Source organism: Oncorhynchus mykiss, chromosome 21, assembly GCF_013265735.2.
Source record: "Oncorhynchus mykiss isolate Arlee chromosome 21, USDA_OmykA_1.1, whole genome shotgun sequence".
Taxonomy (NCBI): domain Eukaryota; kingdom Metazoa; phylum Chordata; class Actinopteri; order Salmoniformes; family Salmonidae; genus Oncorhynchus; species Oncorhynchus mykiss.
The window spans coordinates 23,448,875-23,475,668 of NC_048585.1; the positions used below are offsets into that span (position 1 = coordinate 23,448,875).

The 26,794-nt window shown below is 42.4% G+C and overlaps 1 protein-coding gene across 23 annotated transcripts in view; it reads right to left on the reverse strand.

Moving 5' to 3' along the window:
• The window catches only part of LOC110500059 (myosin binding protein C1), a 37,276-nt gene extending 10,856 nt beyond the window's left edge, over nucleotides 1–26,420 (reverse strand). For 2 of the 23 annotated variants that reach the window (XM_021577184.2, XM_021577189.2), the window contains exons 1-23: nucleotides 26,142–26,420; nucleotides 20,255–20,278; nucleotides 18,838–18,915; nucleotides 14,896–15,090; nucleotides 13,795–14,157; nucleotides 12,671–12,721; nucleotides 10,728–10,769; nucleotides 10,067–10,108; nucleotides 9,014–9,124; nucleotides 8,565–8,713; nucleotides 8,344–8,461; nucleotides 8,193–8,241; nucleotides 7,347–7,403; nucleotides 6,817–6,825; nucleotides 5,094–5,257; nucleotides 4,809–4,941; nucleotides 2,026–2,034; nucleotides 1,469–1,593; nucleotides 1,198–1,303; nucleotides 905–1,071; nucleotides 613–778; nucleotides 241–347; nucleotides 12–148 (exon numbers count right to left, since the gene is read on the reverse strand). In XM_021577184.2, coding sequence (XP_021432859.2) covers nucleotides 12–148; nucleotides 241–347; nucleotides 613–778; nucleotides 905–1,071; nucleotides 1,198–1,303; nucleotides 1,469–1,593; nucleotides 2,026–2,034; nucleotides 4,809–4,941; nucleotides 5,094–5,257; nucleotides 6,817–6,825; nucleotides 7,347–7,403; nucleotides 8,193–8,241; nucleotides 8,344–8,461; nucleotides 8,565–8,713; nucleotides 9,014–9,124; nucleotides 10,067–10,108; nucleotides 10,728–10,769; nucleotides 12,671–12,721; nucleotides 13,795–14,157; nucleotides 14,896–15,090; nucleotides 18,838–18,915; nucleotides 20,255–20,278; nucleotides 26,142–26,163 — 2,424 coding nt within the window. In that variant the 5' untranslated portion in view covers nucleotides 26,164–26,420. Of the gene's footprint in view, nucleotides 1–11; nucleotides 149–240; nucleotides 348–612; nucleotides 779–904; nucleotides 1,072–1,197; nucleotides 1,304–1,468; nucleotides 1,594–2,025; nucleotides 2,035–4,808; nucleotides 4,942–5,093; nucleotides 5,258–6,816; nucleotides 6,826–7,346; nucleotides 7,404–8,192; nucleotides 8,242–8,343; nucleotides 8,462–8,564; nucleotides 8,714–9,013; nucleotides 9,125–10,066; nucleotides 10,109–10,727; nucleotides 10,770–12,670; nucleotides 12,722–13,716; nucleotides 13,773–13,794; nucleotides 14,158–14,895; nucleotides 15,091–18,837; nucleotides 18,916–20,254; nucleotides 20,279–26,141 lie in introns of those variants that run through there. The other 21 variants (XM_036957348.1, XM_021577191.2, XM_021577188.2 and 18 more) reach the window with 21 other exon arrangements.
• Between the last annotated feature and the right edge of the window lie 374 nt (nucleotides 26,421–26,794).

Below are 26,794 nucleotides of genomic sequence, written 5' to 3' on the forward strand. Positions count from 1 at the left end.
TCAGCACTCACCCTCTCTCCCTTCATCCACACCACTCTGGGTGCTGGTTCTCCACTGATGGGGATCTCCACACGGAGTTTATTTCCTGCCACAATGGTCACTGTGTTGTCAGGGAAGTTCAAGCTCTCCAGGTGCACCCTGGGAGGATCTGTAGGAACGGGACAAGAAAGAAAACAAGTAAGTGCTCTATAATATTCCTATCAACCCACGGATGGTTTTGTATCATTAAAATGACTGTACCAACGATATGAATTTTGGCACAGAGGCTCTGAGAGTATCCCTCTGGCACAAAGGTATAATCCCCGGCATCGTGAATGGTGCTGTTCACAATTTCTAATCGGTGGTTCCTGTCAAAACAAGAAAACAAGTGAATACTGTAGGCTTGCTCCTGAGAAGACAGCTTAAACAATATGAAAAATACACTAGAGACCAGCAGGAGGACAGAGGGAAGGGCTAAGACCCTGAGTTTTTCTTGCTCAGGTTACATGGGCCTAATGATGAATCATGATTTGGGCCCAGAATTTTTGCCTCTGCGACTTGACCAGGTATGAAACCCCCAGGAACACAGGTATGGGGCTGAGGAGATGGGCGAGTGGGAGGGAGGTGACGTACTTGGCTCTTTGCAGGATGTTGATGCGGTCGTTGGACTGGATCAACTGTCCGTTCCTGTACCAGCGACCTGGAACATTCCCAGGGAAGATCTCACAGTGCATCTTCAGCGGCTGGCCCAAAAGCACTGTCATGTCCTGCAAATCCTGAATAATCTTCAGTGGCTTCACTGATGAAGGGAAGAACAGAAAGAAAGAGGATAGAAAAAAGTAAAAATAGTCATCAATATAGTTGATCTACAGTTTCTAGGTAAGAGAGAAAGTGTGAGGAAAAGAGAGGGAAGTGAAATACACACATTCAACCTGGACTTTGGCTTCAGAGGTGCCCCCAGAGGCCATTAGGGAGAAGGTTCCAGTGTCCTCCTTTGAGGCATCGTCAATGATTAGCCAGTGTTTCAGCCCCTCAGACTTGACACGGTAGCGTGACCGGGGCCCGGTCGGTACCTCCACGCCATTCTTACACCTGAGGGGGAAGACAAAAGGTTAGAGGCTCAGAGGCACATGGGAAAAATACACAAGCATACACACACACACACACAAAGAGAAAAAAACACACACACACACACACAATAAGTTGACATGGCCCTACCATTTTACTTGAGCTCCTTCTTCAGACACTTCACACTCCAACTCAATCCTCTCGTTCACTGTCGTTTTCACCGCCTCAATCTCTTTAGTAATCTTCACTGGTAACTCTGCAGAAAGGTAAGATACAAATCATAAAATCATAGAGGGGCAGGCATCAATATAATTAGAAACAGTGGAGTGTGAAATTGTGGAGAGAACACATTCTGGTCCCACTAATTCCTCAAAGAGACATTAAAATGAAGAGAGAAGGATGATCGAATGGAGAGGGGTACCTTTGACAAACAGCTCTGTGGTGCACTTCTCTTCTCCCGCAGCTACGGAATAAGCAGCATCATCATTCAGGCCGCAGTTGTTGATGACCAGGATCCGCTGCGTGCCCTTTTGCTCAAAGATAAACCTATGCAGCAAGTGCATCAATCAATCAAATCACTGGATATCCACATACTGTGACTATATGTGCTTGGAGATAAAGTTATAGTATACCATATATGCTTGTGAATGGCAATTATTTCAAGACTTCATATCATCCACTGAGCTACAGACAGTTGCCTTTGCTTACTTGTGTCTTCCAAAAGCAGAAATAGATGTAGTATTTTATTATTTTTTAAAGAAAAGTTGTGCTAGTTTATTAATCAAAAACCTTTGTCATTGAAGTCATTGTAATGTGAAGATATACAGCCAAATTCATATACAGAGACCCGCCCCCATTCACAAACAAACACATCCCAACATGCATCAGCGTGGGTTGTCAGTGCACACCCAGAGGAATAGAGTAGACAGAGGGTTGGGGTCACACCAGAGGTCAGGGATGTAGGACGGGTGGACTTACTTCCTTTGACTTAAGGTCAGCAGTGGAGCCGGAATGGAGCCAGAGGAAGAAGTAGTTATAGCAGAGAAAAAGGATGAGCACCATGGCATGGCATGGCATGGACAGACAGACAGACAGATAGGACAGACAGACAGGTAGGACAGACAGACAGGTAGGACAGACAGAAAGGTAGGACAGACAGACAGGTAGGACAGACAGGTAGGACAGAAGGCTAGAGGAGGGGGCTGTAACAGCCAATAGTGTTACAAAAAATTGAGAGGGAGAGAGAGAGAGAGATCTTCATAACAGGGAATCCTGGGAAATACACCACCGGAGACCAGGGAACAGAAAACTGCAATAACCTCCCAGATGGCTTTAACTCGGCTTGGCTTTGAACAACCTCTACTGAGAGTAGCCTGAGATTGACCCTTCCCTTTTTAGAATCTAAGTACACACTTTTTGAGGGTACATAGAGGTCTTGTAACATTGAGTAATACAGATGTTAGATTGAGTGATGAGATTAACTTTCAAAAGTATTGTATAACTACTGTTAATACACACGGGTGGGTCTAATTCCAGCCGGTGTCTATTCCACAAGTTACCAACGGCCAAATATGATTATTGTTGTGGCATGTTTGTCATTTTACTACATTTTATGTTGAAGTTTTCTGCATATTGGTTATTGATTTGGACACGTTCAAACTGTGTTTTGACATTGGGCTATCCTACCTAGCAAAATGTTGTTGAACAGATGTTGAAAATAAGATTATGCCCGACATCCAATCTGCGTTTGTTTTGGGTGAAAGTCAAAGTTTAAAATATGTATTTTTCTTGCAACCTTGGCATTCAGGCCAAAGAGTTCAATCTTGGTTTCATCAGACCAGAGAATTTTGTTTCATGTGATGGAATTTGTTAACTGTTACATCTGACTGCGCAATCCACTGTCTCATCAGCCCAGCCAGGCACTTTATAAATTTGATCTCCACTATAAAAAACATCTAGACATTATCTCACATTTCTTTTAGACTAACATTTAGTTTTTAACAGCAGAGATGTGTATAAACCTTACTGTCTCTCCGACATTTGCGACATAGAATTTGAATATTGAAACAATCTCCAGTTGTCGCATAGTAATGAACGAGTCGAGACAAGAGAGACAGGCAGGCAGCGTTTCTTAGCCAGTTGAAATCATGAATTAGCTGGCATAATTTTTATGGATGTATACAAAGAAATGTCAACGAAGTGCAGCTAGTTTGCAGTCTGTTGTTGGCTAGCTCCTCTGAACAAGTGTCCTGACGAGAGAGCACATTTTCAATTCCAGGCGAAATCGCGCCTCATTAGCTCAGTGTTATGGATGTATCCAAATAAATGTCACTAGAAAACAGCTTAAACAAATGCAAATGCAGCTACTTTGATGTTATTCTGGCTGCACTGTTTGACGTGACTAAGTTAGCCGTAGTTGGCTAGTTAGCAAGCAAGGGATAAGAACGTTGCCAGACAGTATGGCAATGGAACATTTAGAACGAACAACTGGGTCACGTCCATAGATACAGAACAAAAAGACCGATCAACTGGGTCGCGTCTCTGGCAACCGAACCAATAGAACGAACGACCAGCCGGCTTGGGTAGCAACCCTAGATTTGTGTTGGGATTATATATTGTGGAAGGATGAAATAGTATGAATAAATTCATCAAAATAAAGTTGAAAAGGAAATGATGTCAATCATTATTTGAATAGGTTGGTAACCCATTGTATAAAAGTGATAATGCCCTCGAAGCCGGTGTTTGGAGGATATATTGGCATGGTTTGCACAACACCCGTGCTAATATATCCTCGAAACACTGGCTTCTCGGGCATTATCACTTAATTATACAAATGATTTCCAGAGAGAGGTAAGAAAATAGTCACTTTTCGTTATACATTCCCATTATTGACAGGTTGATAAAACGATGTGGTAAGATCAATACACTTAAACTACGCCATATTATATTTATGGTACACTAACATTGGTGGGGTACACAGGTATCAAAATAATAGATCATCCATTGATTGTTACAAAGCCAGAGTCAGTTAAAGACCTGTGGAGAAGGTACCGCCATTTCCCTGTACAGAGAAGGACCTGTAGTTAATAGCAAAGGACCATTATTTAAAACATCAAACAGTGCATTTCCACTCAAATGTAGCTCAGTGCCACGCACTGCCCAGCAAACAAATAACGTTCTTGATGCGTTGGTGAGATGCAGGTGGTATCTTATCAACACCACATTAGTGTTGAGAGAATGTTATTTGTTCACTGGGCATCAGCTGGCAATGGTTTACAGTGCAGAGATCTGGGCTGGTCATGTAGCTGTGTGTGTGTCTGGGCACAATGGGAGCTCTGTATGGGTGTGAAGGGCATGTAGGGTCAGACTTGTCCCTGGTTTACAAGGTCTGAGGCAGTAGACCCTGTTCATAACAGGGTCACACAGGGCTGTGTGTGTGTGTCATTATGTGAAAGCAATTATTGGTGTAAAACAATGTGTGTTTTGATGTTTTGAAGTTTGGGTGTATGCGTCCTTGCTTGCTTGTGTACACCGCGAGACCATCAGAAACACTAGCATGTGAACCATTGCTTTTCAATGCTGAGAGACATGACAAGGAACAGATAAAAACTACAAGTACCAGGGGACCGGCAATGAGGACCAAATCACGAATGAAACACATTTTATGAGGAACTCCCAAAAATGCCTTTCATTTGTGAGAAGACGAAATTGAAACATACAGAAGACTAACACATGGAGAAAGAAGAAAAAGCTTGACATACTTTGGAGTTGGACGGATCTCCTGGCCGTTCTTGTACCATTTCAGCTCTACTGTGGGGTCTGCAAGATCCACCATTAAGCGGATCTTCCCTCCTTTGTCAGCCTGGTATGCTGGATCCAACTTCTTGGCAAAAGCTTTGTCAAAAAAGACAATATCCCATGACAATGGTTATGCATCCTATAGAAAACCAGTGAAATGTGTGCCTTTCCCCTGAATAATCACAGATTAGTGCATCATAATCCCAACAGTGACACACAGTCACATAGACAAACAGTCAATTCAGCACCTTCACTCTTCTTCTCCTCTTTCTTGGTCTTCTTCAACCTCTTGAGCAGACCCCGCAGGTCTGTTATGCCGTACTCAAAGGCGATCTTCTCGTACTGGTCTGGCCTGGCCGACTTCAGGATCTCCCACACGTCCACTTCGGGGGTCTCATCCTGCTTGGGCTCCCTGGGGCAGGACACGAGGGGAGGGTGTGAGGGCTGGGGCCACGCTCTGGGCTATCGCAACGTGTCCTGAGGAACTGATCCCTATGGGGGGTATTGGGTGGGGAAGGAGGTTCTGGAAAGGGGAGAGGATACTATAAAAGGGGCAGTGACTGCGCTGAAGGAAGACTACTCTGTGTTGTATCTACTGTAGATAGGGACTACCTACTAAATTCGTTTTCAAGAGTGTTTTCCCTCCGCTATTCTACTGATCTGCTGTGTTTCTAGTCATTTCTCTTCTTCTCTCTCCTTATATCAGACACACGTTCTCTCCCTCCCTTCTCACTCTCCCTACAGAGTTCCTCAGGACATGTCACACAAAGGGATGGGCGTGGTCTGAAGCCTTGTACCTGTCCTTTGACATCATCTCTGGATGAGGTGTTACAGGAGGAGAGGGGGTGGCTAGTCTATTATATCCTATAGGAAGGGTTTTACTGCTGAGGCAAGTAGAGGGATCAGATTATTACAAGGGAGTTGAATATGTTTCAGGTAGGGGTTTTGACCAGGGTTGAGTTCTTTAAGTCTGGACATTGTTACTTGCCTTTAGGGTGAGATTTTGCAAGAGAAAATACATTTTAGCCAGTGCTGTATTAATGAATAACAGTAAAAAGGTCATAAACTAATGCTATTAGGCTACTTTTGTTCCTTGGGGAAGGGGGGGGGTAAACAGAATGAAACAATTTGGGAAAGAACTACTGATCTAGGTGCTGCATGCAGGAATATAGGGAGATCTTACTCCAAGATGTGCTGCTGATTAAGTCTACATTCCTTCTCTTTCTATTCACATTGCCCATCCCTTTGCCTTGTGTCTCAGTATGTTCACTCATCACCACTTCAGAGACGCTCTGACCGTGTTAGAGATGGAAGGCTAGGCGTCCATAGGGGATGTTAGATCTGTGAGATCCAGGTTAATAAGCATGTTGCCCTGGGCGTGAGTAGATCCATTAGGCAGCTAAATAAAGATCATTCAATCAGTCCGTTCTTTCATGGACATTTTCCCAAATGTCGGAAAGCTTTGGAGGTAAAAAAGCATGGAATTATTATTTCATTCTTATGCATCTCTCTTCTTGTTTATTTTCAGGCAATTACTGTGTATACTGAAATAAACATTGTGATATGTGCCTTGTATTTCTAAGTTGAAATAAAATGACAATGTAGTGATAACACTATTTCACAGCATCATTCATAAATGATCCACGAGCAGCTCACTAATGATCCGAAATGGGAGTCCTTTGGCCTCATAAACACAGTATTACTGTACTCTACTGTTGATCAAAAAAGTGGTCATCCCCAACAGTAGAGAGACTTTATGATGCAAAGTCCATTTCTATCCTTACTGATTGTTAATGGCGCATTTGAGAATGTCGGCTGTAAATGAAGTGTTACCTTGCTACAGTAGGCCAACACTCTTGCTTGTTCCAGATCCTAGAGCTACATTCCATGCTGGGGACGCTACAGGATTATAGTACTTACCCCGCAGTAAGGTCTAATCGTTTAATTACCTAGGTTATTCTCTCTACTAACCTTTGGTTTCTGAATGTGTAGGGAAGAAGAAGAGACAAGCCCAAATAAATGTGTAATTTTACCTCAGTGAAGTGTCACGGTCTGATTAGGTCTATTGTACTCATTGCAGTACATTGAAAAAAAACATGCTGTTGTCTGAACCAAGAAAAAAATGTAGATTTGTATTTACAAACGAAAAAAGAAACTCAAAAATACAGTTATCAATATGTGAGAGTAGATAGTGTACTAGATAGTATATGTGATTCACTGTAACTCCTGATATGAATGAAATGATGTACTCTTACAGTACATGGTACTTCACCTATGTTCTAACTAATATACTGCACTCTTTAATATATTATGCTCTATTGTAATGCATATATATACCATGTGATAACAAAAAAGAGTAAAAAGAGGGTAAAAGATTTAATGGTGGTTGCTGGGGCAAAATAAAAAAATAAAGAGAAAAGAGGTAAACACCCAAAACAAGGGCATAGTAAAAAAAATACAAAAATAAGACTGTCCCCTTGAGGACGGACAGTGACTCTCACCTATGTTTAAGAAGACCACTAAAGTCAAGATCCCCTGCATCCTCGTGTCCTTCACTGCTGTTGTTAACAAGAAGAGATTAATGGAGATTTAATCAGAGTAGAAACAGTAACAGGCAACTAGATAAACAATGCTAAAAGAACAACGCAAAGCAGCGGCTACTGACTTCAATCAAATGCATTAGGTTCAGACTAACACATGATTGGTGGCTTACACAAAAACCCTTTTGGTTCATTTCCAATTAAATGCTTCTAATGAACTGGTTTGTGTAAGGAGTATCGAGAGCGATCCCTACCAGCATATGAAAACATTTCCACAATGTTTCTGCTGTGTTGCAGGAGCATCACTGAGCAGCTACGTTGGGATAATGCTATGGGGCTGGGATGTTTTGCGTTGCTTTCTGACACATTGTTGGGAGGGAGTTTCAAATGCAAGCATTGGCCTTTGTGCTGTTCAACACGTTGATTGGTAATGACCTTAATAAAGGTTAATCACATCTGATTTCATGGTCATTATGTTTCAGACACTATGTTCTCATGTTGGTTTGTGATAAGAGCCATGGTTTTCCTACTGAGCCACAATGTCCCATGTATCTGATGTTCAAATGTACATTTTCAGGTTTATTTGCCATGTGTATTGAATCTTGCTCGAAACCAGTGAAGTTTGTGTTTAATGTTACTATTGTCATATTTATCATTATGAGAAAAAAAGGATATGCATTAGTCAAATGCTCAATCTAACCACTAACTGTAAAAATATCACTCTTTTGTTGACTCTGAAAACCAGTCTACTAACTGTCTGTTTAAAAAAATCTAAATAACGAGGTCAGATTGTGTTGCTCTCATTACCTTCTTTTGAAGGCTGATCGAATATCAACACTCTGTGACTGTTCCAGTTCTGAAAGACAATGCAAAACAATAACACAGTATATTGTATTATTGCTCGTGTTTCAGTGTGTGTTCTTTGCTGTATGACTGAGACTCGAACAGTGCAACAAACCTTTCACTTCCAGGTCAAAAGAGCAGCTGTCAAATTTGTCCTTGTAGGTGACCTCACACCTGTAGTTTCCAGCATAGTTGTCTTTGGCCTTGATGATATGCATCTCAAATGTGTGAATCTGCGGGGTGATACATAGGTATTGGAAGGACAGCTAGGGGACCAATGTGCGTGTGTGTGTGTTAACATACAGTACATAGAGCTATACATGGGAGGGTGTCTACCTTGGTGCGTCGGTCAAAGGTTTCTTTCAGTTGCAAGTGCTTTCCGGTCTTGCTGGCCAGGTCCATCCATTTCCCTTTGAACCACTTGATGGTGGGTTTACGGAGCAGGTCTTGGGCCTCCACCTTGGCAACAAAGGAGATGTCTCCACCTTGTGAACATGTAAAACACAGCATGTCCATGGTGGGAATAGCCTTTGAGGTGGAAAGATGTCCTACACATGGTTGCCAGAGGTTCCTTCTCTTGGGAGAGAATTAAATACAATAGTGAGAGAGAGGCAGAGAAGGAGAGAGAGAGGCTATCTTTCATCATAACAAGGGAGAGAGACAAATCTAAAAGACCTTGACCAGTACAAATATAATACATGTAAGGGTTTTAAAATGTCTCTATGAGTATATCATCTCTGGTCTACAGCAGCTGTGAGAGGAGAGCTCACTCAGCAGGCACTCACCCACAGTGATGGATCCGCCCTGGGGTCTTTCTATGAGCAGGCTGGACAGCGGTGGGGTGTCTACGGGCTTGTCAAGGTCCTCTGGAGCCTGTCCCTCTCCCAGAGACCACACTGTTCGATCAGGAGAGACAGACACACACCATCAACACCAACAGACCAACACACTCCTTGTATACTGTACTCAATGGCTTCAACAATCTGTCAGCACACTTCTCTGTATTCATCTGAAAGTGATATACTTCCAAAGGTAGATAGACAGACAGAAATACATTCACACGGTTCCTCAGCTGTTCATGGCAGCAGCAACATGGAAAGCATAACATTTTACAACATGGAAAGCATAAGAACATGGAACATAGAACAAATACCTGTACTGGGAAAAGCGTTACGGGTTTTGAATGAATACCATATCGGAGGGGACACCTTTGCTGTGTGCAAAAGTGTATCGTTTGATACGTTCTTCCATTTCTAAATGCTCCGGTCTTCTTTGAGATCTGAGTGGACTAGGACTGATGTCAGCAGTCGCCATGCCCAACATGTGATGAAACTACTATATACAGACCTACACAGGGAGTTCCTTCAGCCCCACCCCTCGCTACCTACTGCAAAGACCTAGCTACCCTCACCCAGTTTACGTCATCTCTGACTCAAAGACTAACATTCAACTAGGTCACTTAGTCATTTAATTGACTTCTTACTTACGTGAAATGTCATTCATTATCCCATGATGTTTGAAAAAGATAAAGATGTTGAGAAGCCCCATAGCTTCCTACAAGCATTGGAGAGGAACGTGGCAGTTGAACTATGACATTTTAGGAAACCAGTATTTTTCATGGAGCAGATCATAGTCCAAATGAACCTGAGCTTTTAAAGAATGCCAAGCCAGGTCCCATTGGAACAGCTAATCGGGGAAAATGAAAAGAGCCAGCTAAGAGACTAACACTATTCGTGAGTGGGCTTGCTCCAGAGAGGATACTGCTATTCTGGAGCTCTGCTATTGAAAACTAACCTTCTAATAGGATGGTTATTACGGCTTTTGTTACATAGTATTACCTGAGTCTTTTCTCCCCATGGCTGACACATGGACGCTATCATCTGAACAAAGACAGAGAGAAATTTACAGCATATTATAAGAAATAGTACTGTAAAGTCCACAGAAGCAAGCACACACAAACATTCAGGACCAGCAAGCAATACAAGACATCGAACATTAAGCAAGCTGAGCCCTGACGAATTCTGACATAATGATGCAATCTGCCAATCAAAAGCTGTAACTATGTACATTGTTGTATATTGTTAGGTTTCACCAGTGAGGAGAATCAGTTTTGAATCTTCTTTCATGTCTTTGTATTTCTTAAAATAAAGTTTTATACAAACTGTATTTTTGCATTACGATCAGAATTCCAAATGTGTTGACATAAATGTCTAACATGCATGTGCCAGACAGACAATTGCAGAAAAGGAGACCCTTAAAATCTTTAAATTCTTATCATTTATTTTTCATAAAAATCTATTATGGTGTTTTTGCAATATGTTTCATTGTTGACAATCTAAGGTTGGAAAAATAACTAACTTAAAAAAAATCACACAAAACACCTTCTAGAAATAAACATGTCTCCGAACATGTTTCCTACATCCAGGCAGTTGTAACATTCTGATCAAAACGACTAGTTTGGTCAGAGCTATAGTTGTAGGATTAACAGAAAGATCTTACTAGGCAGCTCAATAGACAGTTTCTTGGCTGTATTGGCATCCTCTGTGAAAGAAAGCATAGCATTACTGGTATTAATTTGTGTTTTTAACTAGTCAATTGATTTGACTCTGGTGAGGAATATTTCGATTGACTCTTTGTGATGATTGACAAAAGTAGTATGACAAATTGTCCTCATGGCCTTGTAATCAGAAAAAATATTAAATGAAACCTCCAATTACTTATACCAACAATTTCCAATGAATTAATATAACACAATTCAAGACAAGAGAACCGGTATGGTATCAACATAATTGAGGTCTAGGACAAACCAAAACATGTATAATATCATCATATATATACACATAACATATAATATACATACAGTATACATGATGAGCATACGTGGCATGAATGGTACTGGTGTGTATATTCCAAGCCTTCAGAAAGTAATCACACCCCTTGACTTATTCCACATTTTGTTGTGTTACAGCCTAAATTCAAAATGGATTAAATAGTTTTTTTCCCCTCTCACCCATCTACACACAATACCTCATAATGACAAAGTGAAAACAACTCCAGTGTATGTTTGGCCTTGTGTTTTAGGTTATTGTCCTGCTGAAAGGTGCATTTGTCTCCCAGTATCTGTTGGAAAGCAGACTGAACCAGGTTTTCCTCTAGGATTTTGCCTGTGTTTAGCTCTATTCCGTTTCTTTTTATCCTTAAAAAAAACCTCCCTAGTCTTTGCCACATTTTTAACAGTTTTACTTTACTCCCTTATTGCAAACAGGATGCGTGTTTTGGAATATATTTTTATTATGTACAGGCTTCCTTCTTTTCACTCTGTCATTTATGTTAGTATTGTGGAGTAACTACAATGGTGTTGATTCATCCTCCGTTTTTTCCTATCACAGCCATTCAACTCTGTAACTGTTTTAAAGTTACCATTGGCCTCATGGTGAAATCCCTGAGCGGTTTCCTTTCTCACCGGGCAACTGAGTTAGGAAGGACGCCTGTATCTTTGTAGCGACAGTGCACTATTGATACACCATCCAAAGTGTAATTAGTAACTTCACCATGCTCAAAAGGATATTCAGTCTTTTTTTTACCCATCTAATAGGTGCCCTTCTTTGTAAGGTATTGGAAAACCTCCCTGGTCTTTGTAGCTGAATCTGTGTTTGAAATTCGCTGCTTGACTGAGGGACCTTAAAGATAATTGTATGGTTGGGTACAGAGATGAGGTAGTCATTCAAAAATCATGTTAAACACTGTCATTACACACAGAGCGACTCCCTGCAACTTCTTATGTGACTTGTTAGGCACATTCTTACTCCTGAACTTATTTGGGCTTTCCATGACAAAGTGGTTGAATACTTATTGACTCAAGATATTTCAGTTTTTCATTTTTAAGTAATTTGTAAACATTTCAAAAAACATCATTCAACTTTGACATATTGTGTATAGGCCAGTGACACAAAATCTCAATTTAATCCATTTTAAATTCAGGCGGTAAGACAACAAAATGTAGAAAAAGTCAAGGTGTGTGAATACTTTCTGAAGGCATTGTGTGTGTGTATATATACAGTATACATGTCAGATGTGATCTTCACATCCATACCTTTATTTGAGTATTATAATAAATAAAGGTTTGTGTGCTTGTAGGAATTATACTTTGTCATTTTTGAATTGGCATGCATGTAAACAACATATGTGATATGCACAAACATATATTACAATAGTTTAGGAGCTGATCCTGAATATTCTAACCAGCAAAATGCCATGTGCCAGTATTAAACGCATATCAGGAATATAGGTATATCAGGTCTTCCCCACAGTAACTGTCTCCTGCAAAATGTACTTTTGGGGTGTTGATGGGAGCCCTGTCCTATAGTGGAGTCTCCATGGTAACCGACTTGACAAGATGGGAAAGGGGGGAGAAATGAGGATGGTTTGTCATGGTTACCAACCTGGTGGGGGCGGTGGTGATGGGGTGTTGGTTGTAGCGTCATCATCTTTATCTGCAATAAAGGTGTGATTGACACAGACCCACCTATCAAAAAGCTCCAAGTCCATCACCGGCAAGGCAGGCCAACAAGACAAGCCACAAGACAAAGCATGCAAGACAAGACAGAACATGGGACCGACACGACACAACACCACCACATATGCATGTCTTTGAAATGGATAGATGAAGTGTATGAGACCACAAACGTGTTTATCGTGAGATCGAAGCGTGTCCTGTGAGAGATCACACCAGTGTCTATGAGATGGGAGTGGACGGTGATGTAAGAGATCACACGTGTACGTAAGATAAAGGAATTATGCGTAACACCACAAGCTTGGTTTAGGAAAGCTGGAAGCGCAAGTGAGAAGCACTGTGAGAGGAAGAGAGAGATTGAAGTTGACAAGCAGCGGCCAGAAGAACACACGAATGTCCACAAGGGATATGAAAGATTAAAGACCTAACTATCCAAGATAAGCCCTGTTACTTAGAAACTTGTTGTCGATCAAAAGAGTAACTGAGCTCAGCTCCACCTCCAGAGACGTTATAGAGAGTAGTGTTGGGCGGTATCCAGATTTTCATCCTGTTTCTGTACCACACCGGGGTATTACCGGAAGTCCACACAAGGGGTGCTATTTCTTAAAATAAGGGTGTGATAGAGAGAGCGTTCAAGGGGGGTGGGGGTTGAGCAAAACAGAAGGGACATATGAAACTGACCTTTGTTGTGGTAAAAAGGCACTGGAGCAATGCTGAGTGATGAGTGACAACTGCGGAGAGATATAACCTTCCATACGTCTAGATCAGCAGCTGCTGCTGCGGCTGTCAACAGCACTGTGCTTGTTGCTACAGTATAGCCTCACTATGAAACCTAGACCCTCAGCTAGAAACAGTCTGCAAACTGTACTGAGAGGAATAGACACAGAAAACACACACGCCACGCACACAATAATACACACACAAACATACACACATCAACACATGTTTGTGCATACGCACATAAACGTAGCCTACCTATATACACACACACGTTCTTGCATATGCACATACACATGTTCGTGCATTTGCACAGACACACACACTCTTCCAGACCTGCTGGAGGTGGGGGTGGGGTAACCTGCACCGTAACAACTGGTTCTGGAGGTGGGGGTGGTGGTGGTGGGGTAACCAATGTAACAACAGGCTCTGGTGGTTGGGTAACCTCCGTAACAACTGGTTGTGGTGGTGGGGTAACCACTGCAACAACAGGCTCTGGCAGTTGGGTAACCTCCGTAACAACTGGTTCTGGATGTGGTGGTGGGGTAACCACTGTAACAACAGGCTCTGGCGGTTGGGTAACATCCGTAACAACTCGTTCTGGAGGTGGGGGTGGTGGTGGGGTAACCACTGTAACAACAGGCTCTGGCGGTTGGTTAACCTCCGTAACAACTGGCTCTGCTTCCTCCTTCACGGTTGCTGAATTGGGACAAGGCTCTCACAGATTAAAGTTACCGTCCATCTCCTCCACTCACACAGCACTAAGTTTCTTTCAGTCATCAATTTCTAATACAAACAAACTGCTAACTCCAACTGTATGTGCCGTAAAGTTGTCGTACTGAACTGTGCACACAGCAGACACGCTGCATTTATGTGCTGTTTAACCATGACAAAGCTATCAGACACGACTTTGGGGGCACTTTCGCCTTAGAAGAATTTGAACTTACTGTATATAAAAATGCACTAGTCAACAATCTGCAGAAAGCAAAGCATGAAACAATGTATGGCTGTTGTTGTGTAAATGCCAATGAAGTTCATCACATTGGGTCATAGCAGCCATTGAGGCAAAAGGTGTCTCTGTCTGTCATTGCAAACAGCGCTTCAATCCAAATAAAACCCTGATTCATACAGATTCTATCAGTCCATTGCCTGATTTGAATGGAACTTTGGCCCATATGATCTATTGGGAGAAGATAAAGGGCCTTTGCAAAGACCAGCACTATGGATCTAACTCTATTACAGACTAGAGTCAAACTGCTTCAATCAATGGTTTGAGAGTGGGACAACTGAACGGACGCGCTTGTTACTATTTATGAGTATGGCCTGGAGTTTTTCCTAACCACATGACCTGATCAGGAAAAACGCTGGGCCTTCCGTTATAGTAAACAGCATGTGCTTTTACTGTGAATGGCTTGAGACTGAGTGAATTTGACTTACCAGGCAGTGGGGGTGAGCAAGGGGACGGGGCCTCCTCCTTTACTTCAGAGTTCACAGACTCGACTTGCTCTTTAGCCCCGACCACAACCGCCCCTGGTTCTGGTTCTTTAGACCCATTCTCTACTGGTTCTGGCTGTACAGGCTTAATCACCTCTATGGGCTGTGGATCCTTCCCCTCAGTCTCTACCGGTTGTTCTGTACAGCAGATAACAGTGCCAGGCTGGAGCAGCATGCCTTGAGCAAAAGCACTGGCAGACTCTCAAAAAAACTGCAGTATATATATATATATATACACATACATATATATATATATATATATATATACACATACACACATACATATATATATATATATACATTATATATATACAGTGCCTTGCGAAAGTATTCGGCCCCCTTGAACTTTGCGACCTTTTGCCACATTTCAGGCTTCAAACATAAAGATATAAAACTGTATTTTTTTGTGAAGAATCAACAACAAGTGGAACACAATCATGAAGTGGAACGACATTTATTGGATATTTCAAACTTTTTTAACAAATCAAAAACTGAAAAATTGGGCGTGCAAAATTATTCAGCCCCTTTACTTTCAGTGCAGCAAACTCTCTCCAGAAGTACAGTGAGGATCTCTGAATGATCCAATGTTGACCTAAATGACTAATGATGATAAATACAATCCACCTGTGTGTAATCAAGTCTCCGTATAAATGCACCTGCACTGTGATAGCCTCAGAGGTCCGTTAAAAGCGCAGAGAGCATCATGATGAACAAGGAACACACCAGGCAGGTCCGAGATACTGTTGTGAAGAAGTTTAAAGCCGGATTTGGATACAAAAAGATTTCCCAAGCTTTAAACATCCCAAGGAGCACTGTGCAAGCGATAATATTGAAATGGAAGGAGTATCAGACCACTGCAAATCTACCAAGACCTGGCCGTCCCTCTAGCTCATACAAGGAGAAGACTGATCAGAGATGCAGCCAAGAGGCCCATGATCACTCTGGATGAACTGCAGAGATCTACAGCTGAGGTGGGAGACTCTGTCCATAGGACAACAAATCAGTCGTATATTGCACAAATCTGGCCTTTATGGAAGAGTGGCAAGAAGAAAGCCATTTCTTAAAGATATCCATAAAAAGTGTTGTTTAAAGTTTGCCACAAGCCACCTGGGAGACACAACAAACATGTGGAAGAAGGTGCTCTGGTCAGATGAAACCAAAATTGAACTTTTTGGCAACAATGCAAAACGTTATGTTTGGCGTAAAAGCAACACAGCTCATCACCCTGAACACACCATCCCCACTGTCAAACATGGTGGTGGCAGCATCATGGTTTGGGCCTGCTTTTCTTCAGCAGGGACAGGGAAGATGGTTAAAATTGATGGGAAGATGGATGGAGCCAAATACAGGACCATTCTGGAAGAAAACCTGATGGAGTCTGCAAAAGACCTGAGACTGGGACGGAGATTTGTCTTCCAACAAGACAATGATCCAAAACATAAAGCAAAATATACAATGGAATGGTTCAAAAATAAACATATCCAGGTGTTAGAATGGCCAAGTCAAAGTCCAGACCTGAATCCAATCGAGAATCTGTGGAAAGAACTGAAAACTGCTGTTCACAAATGCTCTCCATCCAACCTCACTGAGCTCGAGCTGTTTTGCAAGGAGGAATGGGAAAAAATGTCAGTCTCTCGATGTGCAAAACTGATAGAGACATACCCCAAGCGATTACAGCTGTAATCGCAGCAAAGCGCTACAAAGTATTAACTTAAGGGGGCTGAATAATTTTAAAGTTTTTGATTTGTTAAAAAAGTTTGAAATATCCAATAAATGTCGTTCCACTTCATGATTGTGTCCCACTTGTTGTTGATTCTTCACAAAAAAATACAGTTTTATATCTTTATGTTTGAAGCCTGAAATGTGGCAAAAGGTCGCAAAGTTCAAGGGGGCCGAATACTTTCGCAAGGCACTGTATATATATATATATATATATATATATATATATATATATATATACACATACATACATACATACACACACACACACACACACAGTGGGGAGAACAAGTATTTGATACACTGCCCGTTTTTGCAGGTTTTCCTACTTACAAAGCATGTAGAGGTCTGTAATTTCTATCATAGGTACACTTCAACTATGAGAGACGGAATCTAAAACAAAAATCCAGAAAATCACATTGTATGATTTTTAATTAATTAATTTGCATTTTATTGCATGACATAACTATTTGATACATAAGAAAAGCAGAACTTAATATTTGGTACAGAAACCTTTGTTTGCAATTACAGAGATCATACGTTTCCTGTAGTTCTTGACCAGGTTTGCACACACTGCAGCAGGGATGTTGGCCCACTCCTCCATACAGACCCTCTCCAGATCCTTCAGGTTTCGGGGCTGTCGCTCGGAAATACGGACTTTCAGCTCCCTCCAAAGATTTTCTATTGGGTTCAGGTCTGGAGACTGGCTAGGCCAGGCTAGATTCTTAAAGAAAAACTAACAGGTCTGTGAGAGCCGGAATTCTTGCTGGTTTGTAGGTGATCAAATACTTATGTCATGCAATAAAATGCTAATTAATTACTTATAAATCATACAATGTGATTTTCTGGATTTTTGTTTTAGATTCCGCCTCTCACAGTTGAAGTGTACCTATAATAAAAAATTATAGACCTCTACATGCTTTGTAAGTAGGAAAACCTGCAAAAATCGGCAGTGTATCAAATATTTGTTCTCCCCACTGTGTGTGTGTGTGTGTGTATATGGGGAGAACAAGTATTTGATAACCTGCAAAATCGGCAGTGTATCAAATACTTGTTCTCCCCATATACACACACACACACACACACACACACACACAGTGGGGAGAACAAATATTTGATACACTGCCGATTTTGCAGGTTATCAAATACTTGTAGACGGAATCTAAAACAAAAATCCAGAAAATCACATTGTATGATTTTCAAGTAATTCATTTGCATTAATTACAGTTGAAGTGTACCTATGATAAACATTAGAAACCTGCAAAATCGGCAGTGTATCAAATACTTGTTCTCCCCACTGTGTGTGTATATACTGTATATGAGGTGCTGGCTGGGCATGAATAAGCATAGATAGCCAGCAACCAGAATGGGTCTTTCCATTGACAGTCATGTCTGAATGCATGACAGGCGATCAAAATTTATACAAATTATAAAAAAGTTATTTGCCAAATACGAAGAATAAATTAAGGGATGTTACCAATCTGTTCAGGTAGTCCTGGAGGTTTCAAGGAAGTATAGTTTTACTTATTCAGCAAGCTTGTACAAGACTTAATTGCAATGTACCACAAGCTCTAAAAAAACGATTTTCATTATTTCACATAGCAAATCATAACAGTTCCCAGAAATTTGAACGTGACATGGTCAACGGAATCTATTATAAGTCTAATGATGGCTACCTGCTGAATGTAACAACTAAACCTATACTTCCTCATTCACAATGAATGTACTTCCTGTGGATGATTCCATATTCCAATACAATACTTCAGTACCTCATATACACACACACACACACACACACACACACACACACTTGGTAGAACAAGCACAAGCCAGTATTGGGGACAAAGCATCACAGCAACGTGAGCACGGGAGTGTGTTACAGTAGCAGCAGTGCAACTACAGAATTATGTGCATCATATGTGCTGTTTATCAGGAAGTTGATTTATTCGGATCGCACGTAGACTATTTTGACTTATATGCGTTATGTTTGCATGTGAACGTGTGTGTCGTCGAGGAACAGTTGAGAAATCTCATTACAAAACACGAAAAACGGTGGACACACAACAACAAACACGCGTGTTATCAGTGTGGTGTGCAAATTAATCACCTGGGAAGAGTGGGGAAGGGGAGAAAAGAGGGGCATGACACCAGTGCATGGTTACCCACCTGGGGGTGGAGGTGAGACCTCGAGGGATATCTCAGGTGTGGGCATTGGCGCCTCACTACTGTCTGTGGCAACACTCTCTGAGTATGTGACAAATATAGCAGGGATGGAAGAGCTGCATTTAATAGCGCAAAGTCTCCACACCTAGTCTTTAACATACTCACTCTCACACCAATGGGCATACTAACTCACTGTATGCCCGACCTCCCTCGCCATTTTCCACTCAGTCACACACAGATTGGGACACATACAGTAAATCCACTGAATTAATTCGTACATATGCATGCACAATATCAAGTGGGATATTTTCTGAGTGTAGATTAACACATTTTCCCTTCAAGATTTTTTTTTTTTTTTACAGCCATTTGGCTGAACCAGATTCATTGTTTTGGTGTGCTTGAGGGAATGTTTAAATGTTTTTTAATTTTTGAAAATGTAACCTTTACTTAACTAGGCAAGTCAGTTAAGAACAAATTCTTATATACAATGACGGAACAGTGGGTTAACTGCCTTGTTCAGGGGCAGAACGACAGATTTTTACCTTGTCAGCTCTGGGATTCGATTCAGCAACCTTTCGGTTACTGGCCCAACGTTCTAGGCTACCTGCCGCCCCAAAGTTGATGGATGAAATATATTACAGGGTTCAAATGTGTCCTTCACTTACTGTATGACAGGTTTATTCAGAATTAATTTTGTCCAAATTTTTCTGGAGTATTCTTACTTTTGACTTTAAACTACACTATCAAATCTGAGACAATTCTCATTCTGAAGCACAATTGCGATATTTATGGCACAATTACGATTTAATACTTTCAGAGAAGTACGTAAAATCAAATCAGTGCCCGGCCAGGGATACATTTAGCCTAAACCTGTGTGTGAGCAGAGCTATTCCCCCCACTGTACGAAGCCCCAGGCCCAAGACGCTGCTCCCAAGGTCAAAGCCTGGTGCCGGCAGGCGGCCAATAACATGCCTGGTCACATGGGGGGGCAGGAGCGTCAGCTGAATCAACAGGCCTGGATCAGCCGGTCCGCCGGGGGAATGTGTAGATTCTGACCACTCGGTCGTCACCACTGACCACTGAGCCACAGTAATACAACAGTTATATTGCCAAGGACATGTAGACATTTACACTTTTACAGTGTTTAAACCAGCGACCGTGTTTCCACATTCACACTGAAGTCGAGGTGGAGTAGTCACATCACATACAGCCTCAGTCGTACCTTAATGTGATTTCACATTTGCACAAACATGGTTTCTACCATCCAATAGACCAAAACTGCCAACCTAATATGGGATACATTCTCTCCTGCATGACATAACCAATGTTTACCAAAATAATTCTCTCATACCAACTTCTCTGCTCAAAGCCAGTGCTGTGTGAGGTGAAAGAACATTGTTCGGCATCACCCTTTACTGACCTTTTTCACCATTGGGTGTCTCATCTGCAAAACAGAGACAAAAGAGAACAATTCAAAAGTGGGCATTTTTGATTTAGTCAATTTGTTGCGCGCCACAGCAACTATCAAAATATTGATACTGTAAGTGGACACATCAAAGCAGCATGTGACCGTTTTTCTAAAAGTATTGAGAAGGTTGGATGTTACACAGTTTAATGTATAGTATCATGACTAGGATGCTACTGCTATAAGCCTATGTCTTATGTCCCCAGTGAGCCACATCATCCCTGGGGTGCACAGCACCTTGTGTCTGGACACTATATAGTAGTAACTGATTATAAAAGGTACCAATTGACACACGTTGTTTGAACTCTGCACTGTCTGGACTGATCAAACCTGCACAGCGGGTCATGGCATCTATTTGAACACTACAATCTAAACCTATTAAAGGGACCTAAAGCTATGCCTCGGTGGATCAACGTCTCTATACATCCCTTGGTACGCCCTAGCCTATCGGGTTTGAACGTTTACCTTGTGTGTTATTAATGGGCTAGTGAAACAGAGTCACGTGTGTTCTCGTCTGGTCCTTACCAGAAGGTTAGATTTAAAATCTCCACTTTTGCGCAACAAAGTGGTTCTTCCTCTTTCCTCTTCCTATTGAAAGTCAATGCAAGTTTCACAAAGTTCCATTCTCATGTCATGTGTCAATATGCAGACTGGAGGAAAGGGGATTCCACCCAATCGTCACATTAGCCTAGTAGACTGAGGATGGATTACACAGTAACAGGCAAACACAGACATGGAGACCCCAGCAGACAGTGACAGATAGAGGCTACAAGAAGAGCACTTACCCCAAGACCGATATCAATCCACAGGGACTTTGGCATCAATAATAACAGATGTATATCTTGAGCCTGATAACCACGCTTATACCACTCACATTTGCATACAGTACAAGAAAACACAGGCATTTGGGGGGGGGGGGGGGGGGGGGGGGGGGTACTGGCATCACACAAAGTAGATAGGGTGATTTTAGAATGGTGGAGTCTTAGTCATTGACAAAAGGAAAAATGAGAGTGGCCGTGTCTAAATACCCGAATGCCGTGTCCGCAACAACACGTCTATTTCCTATGCTTCACCGGCACATTGATGTTCTGTAAGTGTGACGATATACATTTCAGAAAAGTGCAAGTATTCCAGAGAAATATACTGCAATTGGCATAATACCTTTTACAGGCTTTGACATGTAATATGTTTGATGCTGAAAGCTATACTTTTCCATATTTTTCAGGAGTTAAGTTCCAGGTGCATGGTAACAATTGATAAGTTGAAAGATAAGGGAAACCCACACACTGCTCTCGCTAGTATCACTGTTGTTTATTATGAAAAGAGAAACCTGCACACTGCTCTCACTAGTATCACTGTTGTTTATGATGAAAAAATAAACCTGCAAACTGCTCTCGCTAGTAGCACTTTTTTATTGAAGCTTACGTGTCGGTCTCTTAGCCTTCATCAGAGCTTTTTGCTCTACTAAACTAAATAAACCATCTTTTGTATAATAATTGATTACATTTCAATAGCGCTTTCATAATCTCAAAGGGCATCAAAAGTAAAAAACAAAGAAGCAATAGATCATGAGTAGCCTAGCTTTAGTTAGCTAGGTCAACCAAGTCTGAGTGCATGTATCCTCCAAAGGTGGAGGGACAGTTCATGGCTTGATCAGAGGAAGGTGGTCAGGGACATGGTTGATGAAGATGGAGTCTGATGACGATCTTGTTGTGGGCTGCTCTGGGAGTCGGGTAGCTACTGGACTTCCTTCACAATGTATAGCACCCACTTGAGTGATGCCTCAGCAGCTCTGGGTGCCAGAAATCTCACCACCCGAGTAGTAGCCAGTCGTCCTCATTACGAGCCATCTGCCTCAGTACTGCATTCCTCTACTGCATCTGTCATTACTTTCAAGCTTCAGGTGACTCTTCCATTAATACATGCATAGGCCTACGGTACACCTAAATTCACTCCAAATACATTGTTCCAAATGCTAACTTTTTAGCTAACGTAAACCCAAAACAACAACACGGAAAGGTCACTCGGTGGGTCTACAGATGATCATTTCCGGTTCATATGAAGATGTAACTGACGGTGCTTTCAAGACAGCGGGGAACTTGGGGGGGAAAGAAACTGCTACGATTGGGAAAATAATTTTTGAACGGTCATCCCACTCGGAATTACAAGTCAGAAAGGCATCAACTTTGAGCTTTGACTTCTCTGCTCTGAAGATCACCGACGTTCTGATTTTTCCCAGTCTGACCTTGTTTCGTTTCCGTATTCCCAGTTGTCTTGAACGGACCAAAAGTAGTACATTTCGGCCGTGGCACACCTGCATACTTTTTACTAAACAGTGCGTGCTAAATAGTATGTAGTACGATTAGTACACAGAACGCAGTTTAAGTAAGTAGTAGGCAAGCCAGATTTCGGACACGGACGCTGACTGATTGCGTAAGGGAAGGAGAGGAAAAAGAGAGGGGGTGTAGGGGGAATTTTTGGAAGGTGATGACAGTGTACTTCCATAGCTCTGTTGCTAGCCTGTCCATTTCCACAGAGTGGCACTCAGCGATGAGCACTAGGCCTGGCACAACAGCCTGTGAATTCTGCAGGGTTGCCAGCCTTGCCACGTTGCACTGTGCCAGGCACGACGGGTCCTTTGTTAATGATCTGGAGAAATACTGTGCATTACAGTGCCATTCCTGTCTCTCTCTCTCTGTAAGACTGTCTGCCATGCCCCATTGTGACTTCTCTGTCCTCTCCCCTCTCTCTTCACATCTATTGCCTTTGACAATTTCCTCTGTCTTTTTAATATACAGTAACTCCCATCCATCTTTTATTCCTAAATCCCTGTGTGCTTAATTACAGTAACACTGTACATACTGTAATCCAAAGTCCATACACTATTAGATCCATAATGACTTCCCAACCACTCTACTCTCCAGTCTGCAACACAGCCAAAACCCCCGTTGTCCAGCCACTCCTTTGTGATTCCCACCGGACACAGTTCAGATTTAGACATTGACACATCTCACCAAAAACTTGGCGTCGGCTCATCACATCAGAATCCTATAGGGTCTCACAAACACACACATCAATGTGCACTACAGGGAGGCATTCTTTGTCTCCTCATGGAGATCATGAGCGCAGAGAAAGGTTTTGTTTCACCTCAGTGAACTCCCCAGTGCAGCTGATCACGCTGCAGGTATGTTCAGCTGTCGCCCTTGCTGCTGTGCAGACAGATGGGCTCATGGTGATCCCAAAGAGAGCCAAGCTGCCGTCTCTTCTTAATATAGACACCAGAACTTTTGAATGCACACCTTTTATAAACACCCCTTCTTTGTGACTATTGTGTGTCAGTCGGACCGGCGGTCCACATAAGGGATAGTGTTCGTTCGTTTCAGAATGACAAACTCTTGATTCCTAGGAGCGCTGAGAATGAGTGCTGCTAGAAGTGAAAAGGCCACAGAAAGGAACTGCTGACGACCTCAGTGTGGATGTGGGGCTGTGGTTTGGTGATTAGCAGCCAACAGGGTCTCCCTGTGTTGTTTACCTAAGGGCTTGATTTATGTGGAGTGGTATTCGGAAAGCGACGACCATGCTGTCTGAGGTAACGGAGCAGGGAGAATGATGGGGGCTGAGCGGTTGTAAATATACAGAGGTGAGGATGTGGGCTTTCTTCCCAATGAAACCCAAAACTTTTGCTGAGAGCAGGCACAGTGGGTGTAGTGGATGATGCTGGTCATTTGACTCTGGATGGGAGTTTTAATGACCGTACGTCTGACTCCTTAGTGCCCTGAGTGAATCATCATCTAAAATGATGGTGTGACAATGGCGGGTGGTGAGGGAGTGAGAGCACAAGAGAGAGAGAGCGAGAGACAGCGACCAAGAGAGGATTAAAAGTCTGCTCATTATGAACTATTTCAGGGACCAAGGAATCCAGGTCCCAAGAGCTACAAGGGCCACTCAGCCAGCCAGCCAGTCTGTCATCTCTCATCCTGCTTTTTAAAGACTTGGGTCTGCAGTCTAAACCCACACCACATCCAGCAGCCTCCTCTTCTTCAGCTGTTCAGAGTCATTTATAACAACAATACTTTTTTCACAGTCATTTATCTAGTCTTCTGCAACAGAGCAGCTATTTATGGGAGGCGGTTGTGTGTGGACTGGCATGCAACTGCCTCCCCTTTCCCTGTGTGTTTGTCTCCAACGGGATGATGAATGTTTATTATGCTGGATGAACTTTCTGGAGCCATCTCTCCTGTACTAATAAAACCCACTTTATTGTAGTGCTGTGTGTTATGTGTACAAGAGGAAGCTAAGCTGTCCAACAGTGTCATGGTGCATCACCCCAAAGCGACGTTGTAGATGTTACACTTATAGCTCACCCAGCCTCTCCTACACTACATTGAGATGTTGACATTTATTAAGAGCCCTATCAAAGCAACACGGGCAAACAAACTGGTACTGAAACCCGAATGAGACCAGTAAAGTGTTTTTGTGCTCACAGCTGACTTTTTAAAGATGACAAAAGGTAGATTGGACCGGTTGCTGCATACCTGGTCTAGTCCCAAAATGTATTGCCAACATATTTATTGAATCATTCCCATGAAAGCAATCTTGCAAAGCCCTCCCATTCTAGCCTATAAGCTCCATGGTCCTGCAGGGGAGAGAATACACCGGCAGAGTGGTCTGGATGTATGTGTGGAGAGAAGAGAGTGTGTGCCATTCCTGATGTGCGAGTACTGCAGCAGATAAAGCCACGGTCCACCAGAAGATGAACGGTTTAGAAGAAAACTTGTTATTCACTCCGTTGTGGTGGTGTTCTATTGATGAATATACTGTTCTGTTCCTGTACATGGGAATGTCTTACTATTGAGCAAAGTCCCCAAAGACCTGAACTAATGGAGAGGGAGGAAGTACTAGAATAGCGGAATTACAAACAAGACAGACACAGAGTGATTAAGTCTATGCAGACTAGCAGTGATATGCTATTGAGGGCTCTGCCATAGAAAGGAGGAGGGAGATGATTATGGAGTTGAATATGGGGGATGGGTTTGAGGAATCTTGTTTGGCTTCTGCTGCACAATAACATGTCATCCACCCTGCCATCGATTCATCAGTCATCAGCAAGACCGAGGACAGAATGTATCCATCACCCGGAAGGCATCTTCATTCCAACACGATCCCAAGAGTCCATCCAGATTGCATCACCCTTCAGGAGTCTTCTTCGCTGGTGTCCAGCTCAGCCCAGCGCAAAGCACCAGGGATCATTAACATTCCTCCACCAGTGCTCATCATGTCTCCCTCCAGGGGGCTCCTAATCACCATGAGACCACTGTCCATCATGCTAACAGCAGCAACAACAACAGTTTTTTTTATAAACCTCCTGAATCTCCATCTCCACAGATGAGGTAGAAACATCCAAGCAGAAATACAATACTGGTGTCACCAAAGTCACTTTCTCAATTACCGTAAGCAAATTCCTGGGAACTCTCAAAGTATAGTTTAGAGAACTTATTTTGTCTAATGCTAAATGACTACTCAATGCCAACAAACAAACAAAAAACCACCAAAATAATCATATTTTGGTTGGCCGTTAGCCTAATATTTACACAACAAGAAAAAGGAATTAAGGGTTAATGGAACTTTTCCTCATATTATATGCCAGTAGAGAAAATCAACGAATTATTACAACATGAAAGTAAAATAACATATGCATTATCAGCTGTTGTTCATACATTAAACAAGCAGGATCCTAGATGCAGTCTGAAATTCTAACAAAGCCTTGCTTCAGGAAAGGTTGTACAGTAGTTTGCTGAAACCCTTTCTGTACACTCAGTGAGGAGAACAGGGGCGCTCCTACCTTTTTTTGTGGGCTCTGGCATCTTGAGCCGGGTCCCAAGAAAAGCGTCAACGAATGAAAAGCTGCAGGCCGGTAGGTGCCTTCAGATCAGCGTGATTGTATGGGAGGCCAGGTGGAGCGTGGGAGCCCTCAGTCCAGAGGGTGAGAGATAAAGATGGGCAACCACCAGGGAAATTCTCTGGGACCCACAGACCAGAGTGATTGGAAGAGATGAGGAGGGCACAGTGTGGGACAGTATGGGAATCTCAATGGGGGAGAGGCGGCACTGTGACATCTAGGAGATGGGCTTCATGTCTTTATATAGCATGGCAGCAGTCCCCTCCTCTCTCTAGCTGACAGTACAGCTCCATCCTGCCCCTAGCATCACTGTCCTCACTGGCCTCTATGCCAGCTCTATAGGCTGCTCTCCCAGGGATTCGGTGTGGTGCTGGGTGGGGAGACTCTGGCAGAGGTGTGGTTCTTATTCTAAAGGCTCTGATTCCTCGTCCAAACAGTGGTGGATCCAAATTATTGGTTTCTGATGACTTCCTGAAGGTTGTCAGATGAAAGGATGCTGAGGTTAGCACTATGACGCACATAACTGGCCAGCCGCCAGTTTACTTTGAATTTCACACTGGCCCCTCAGGGCTGTGCGGCATCAAATGTCTTTCTGT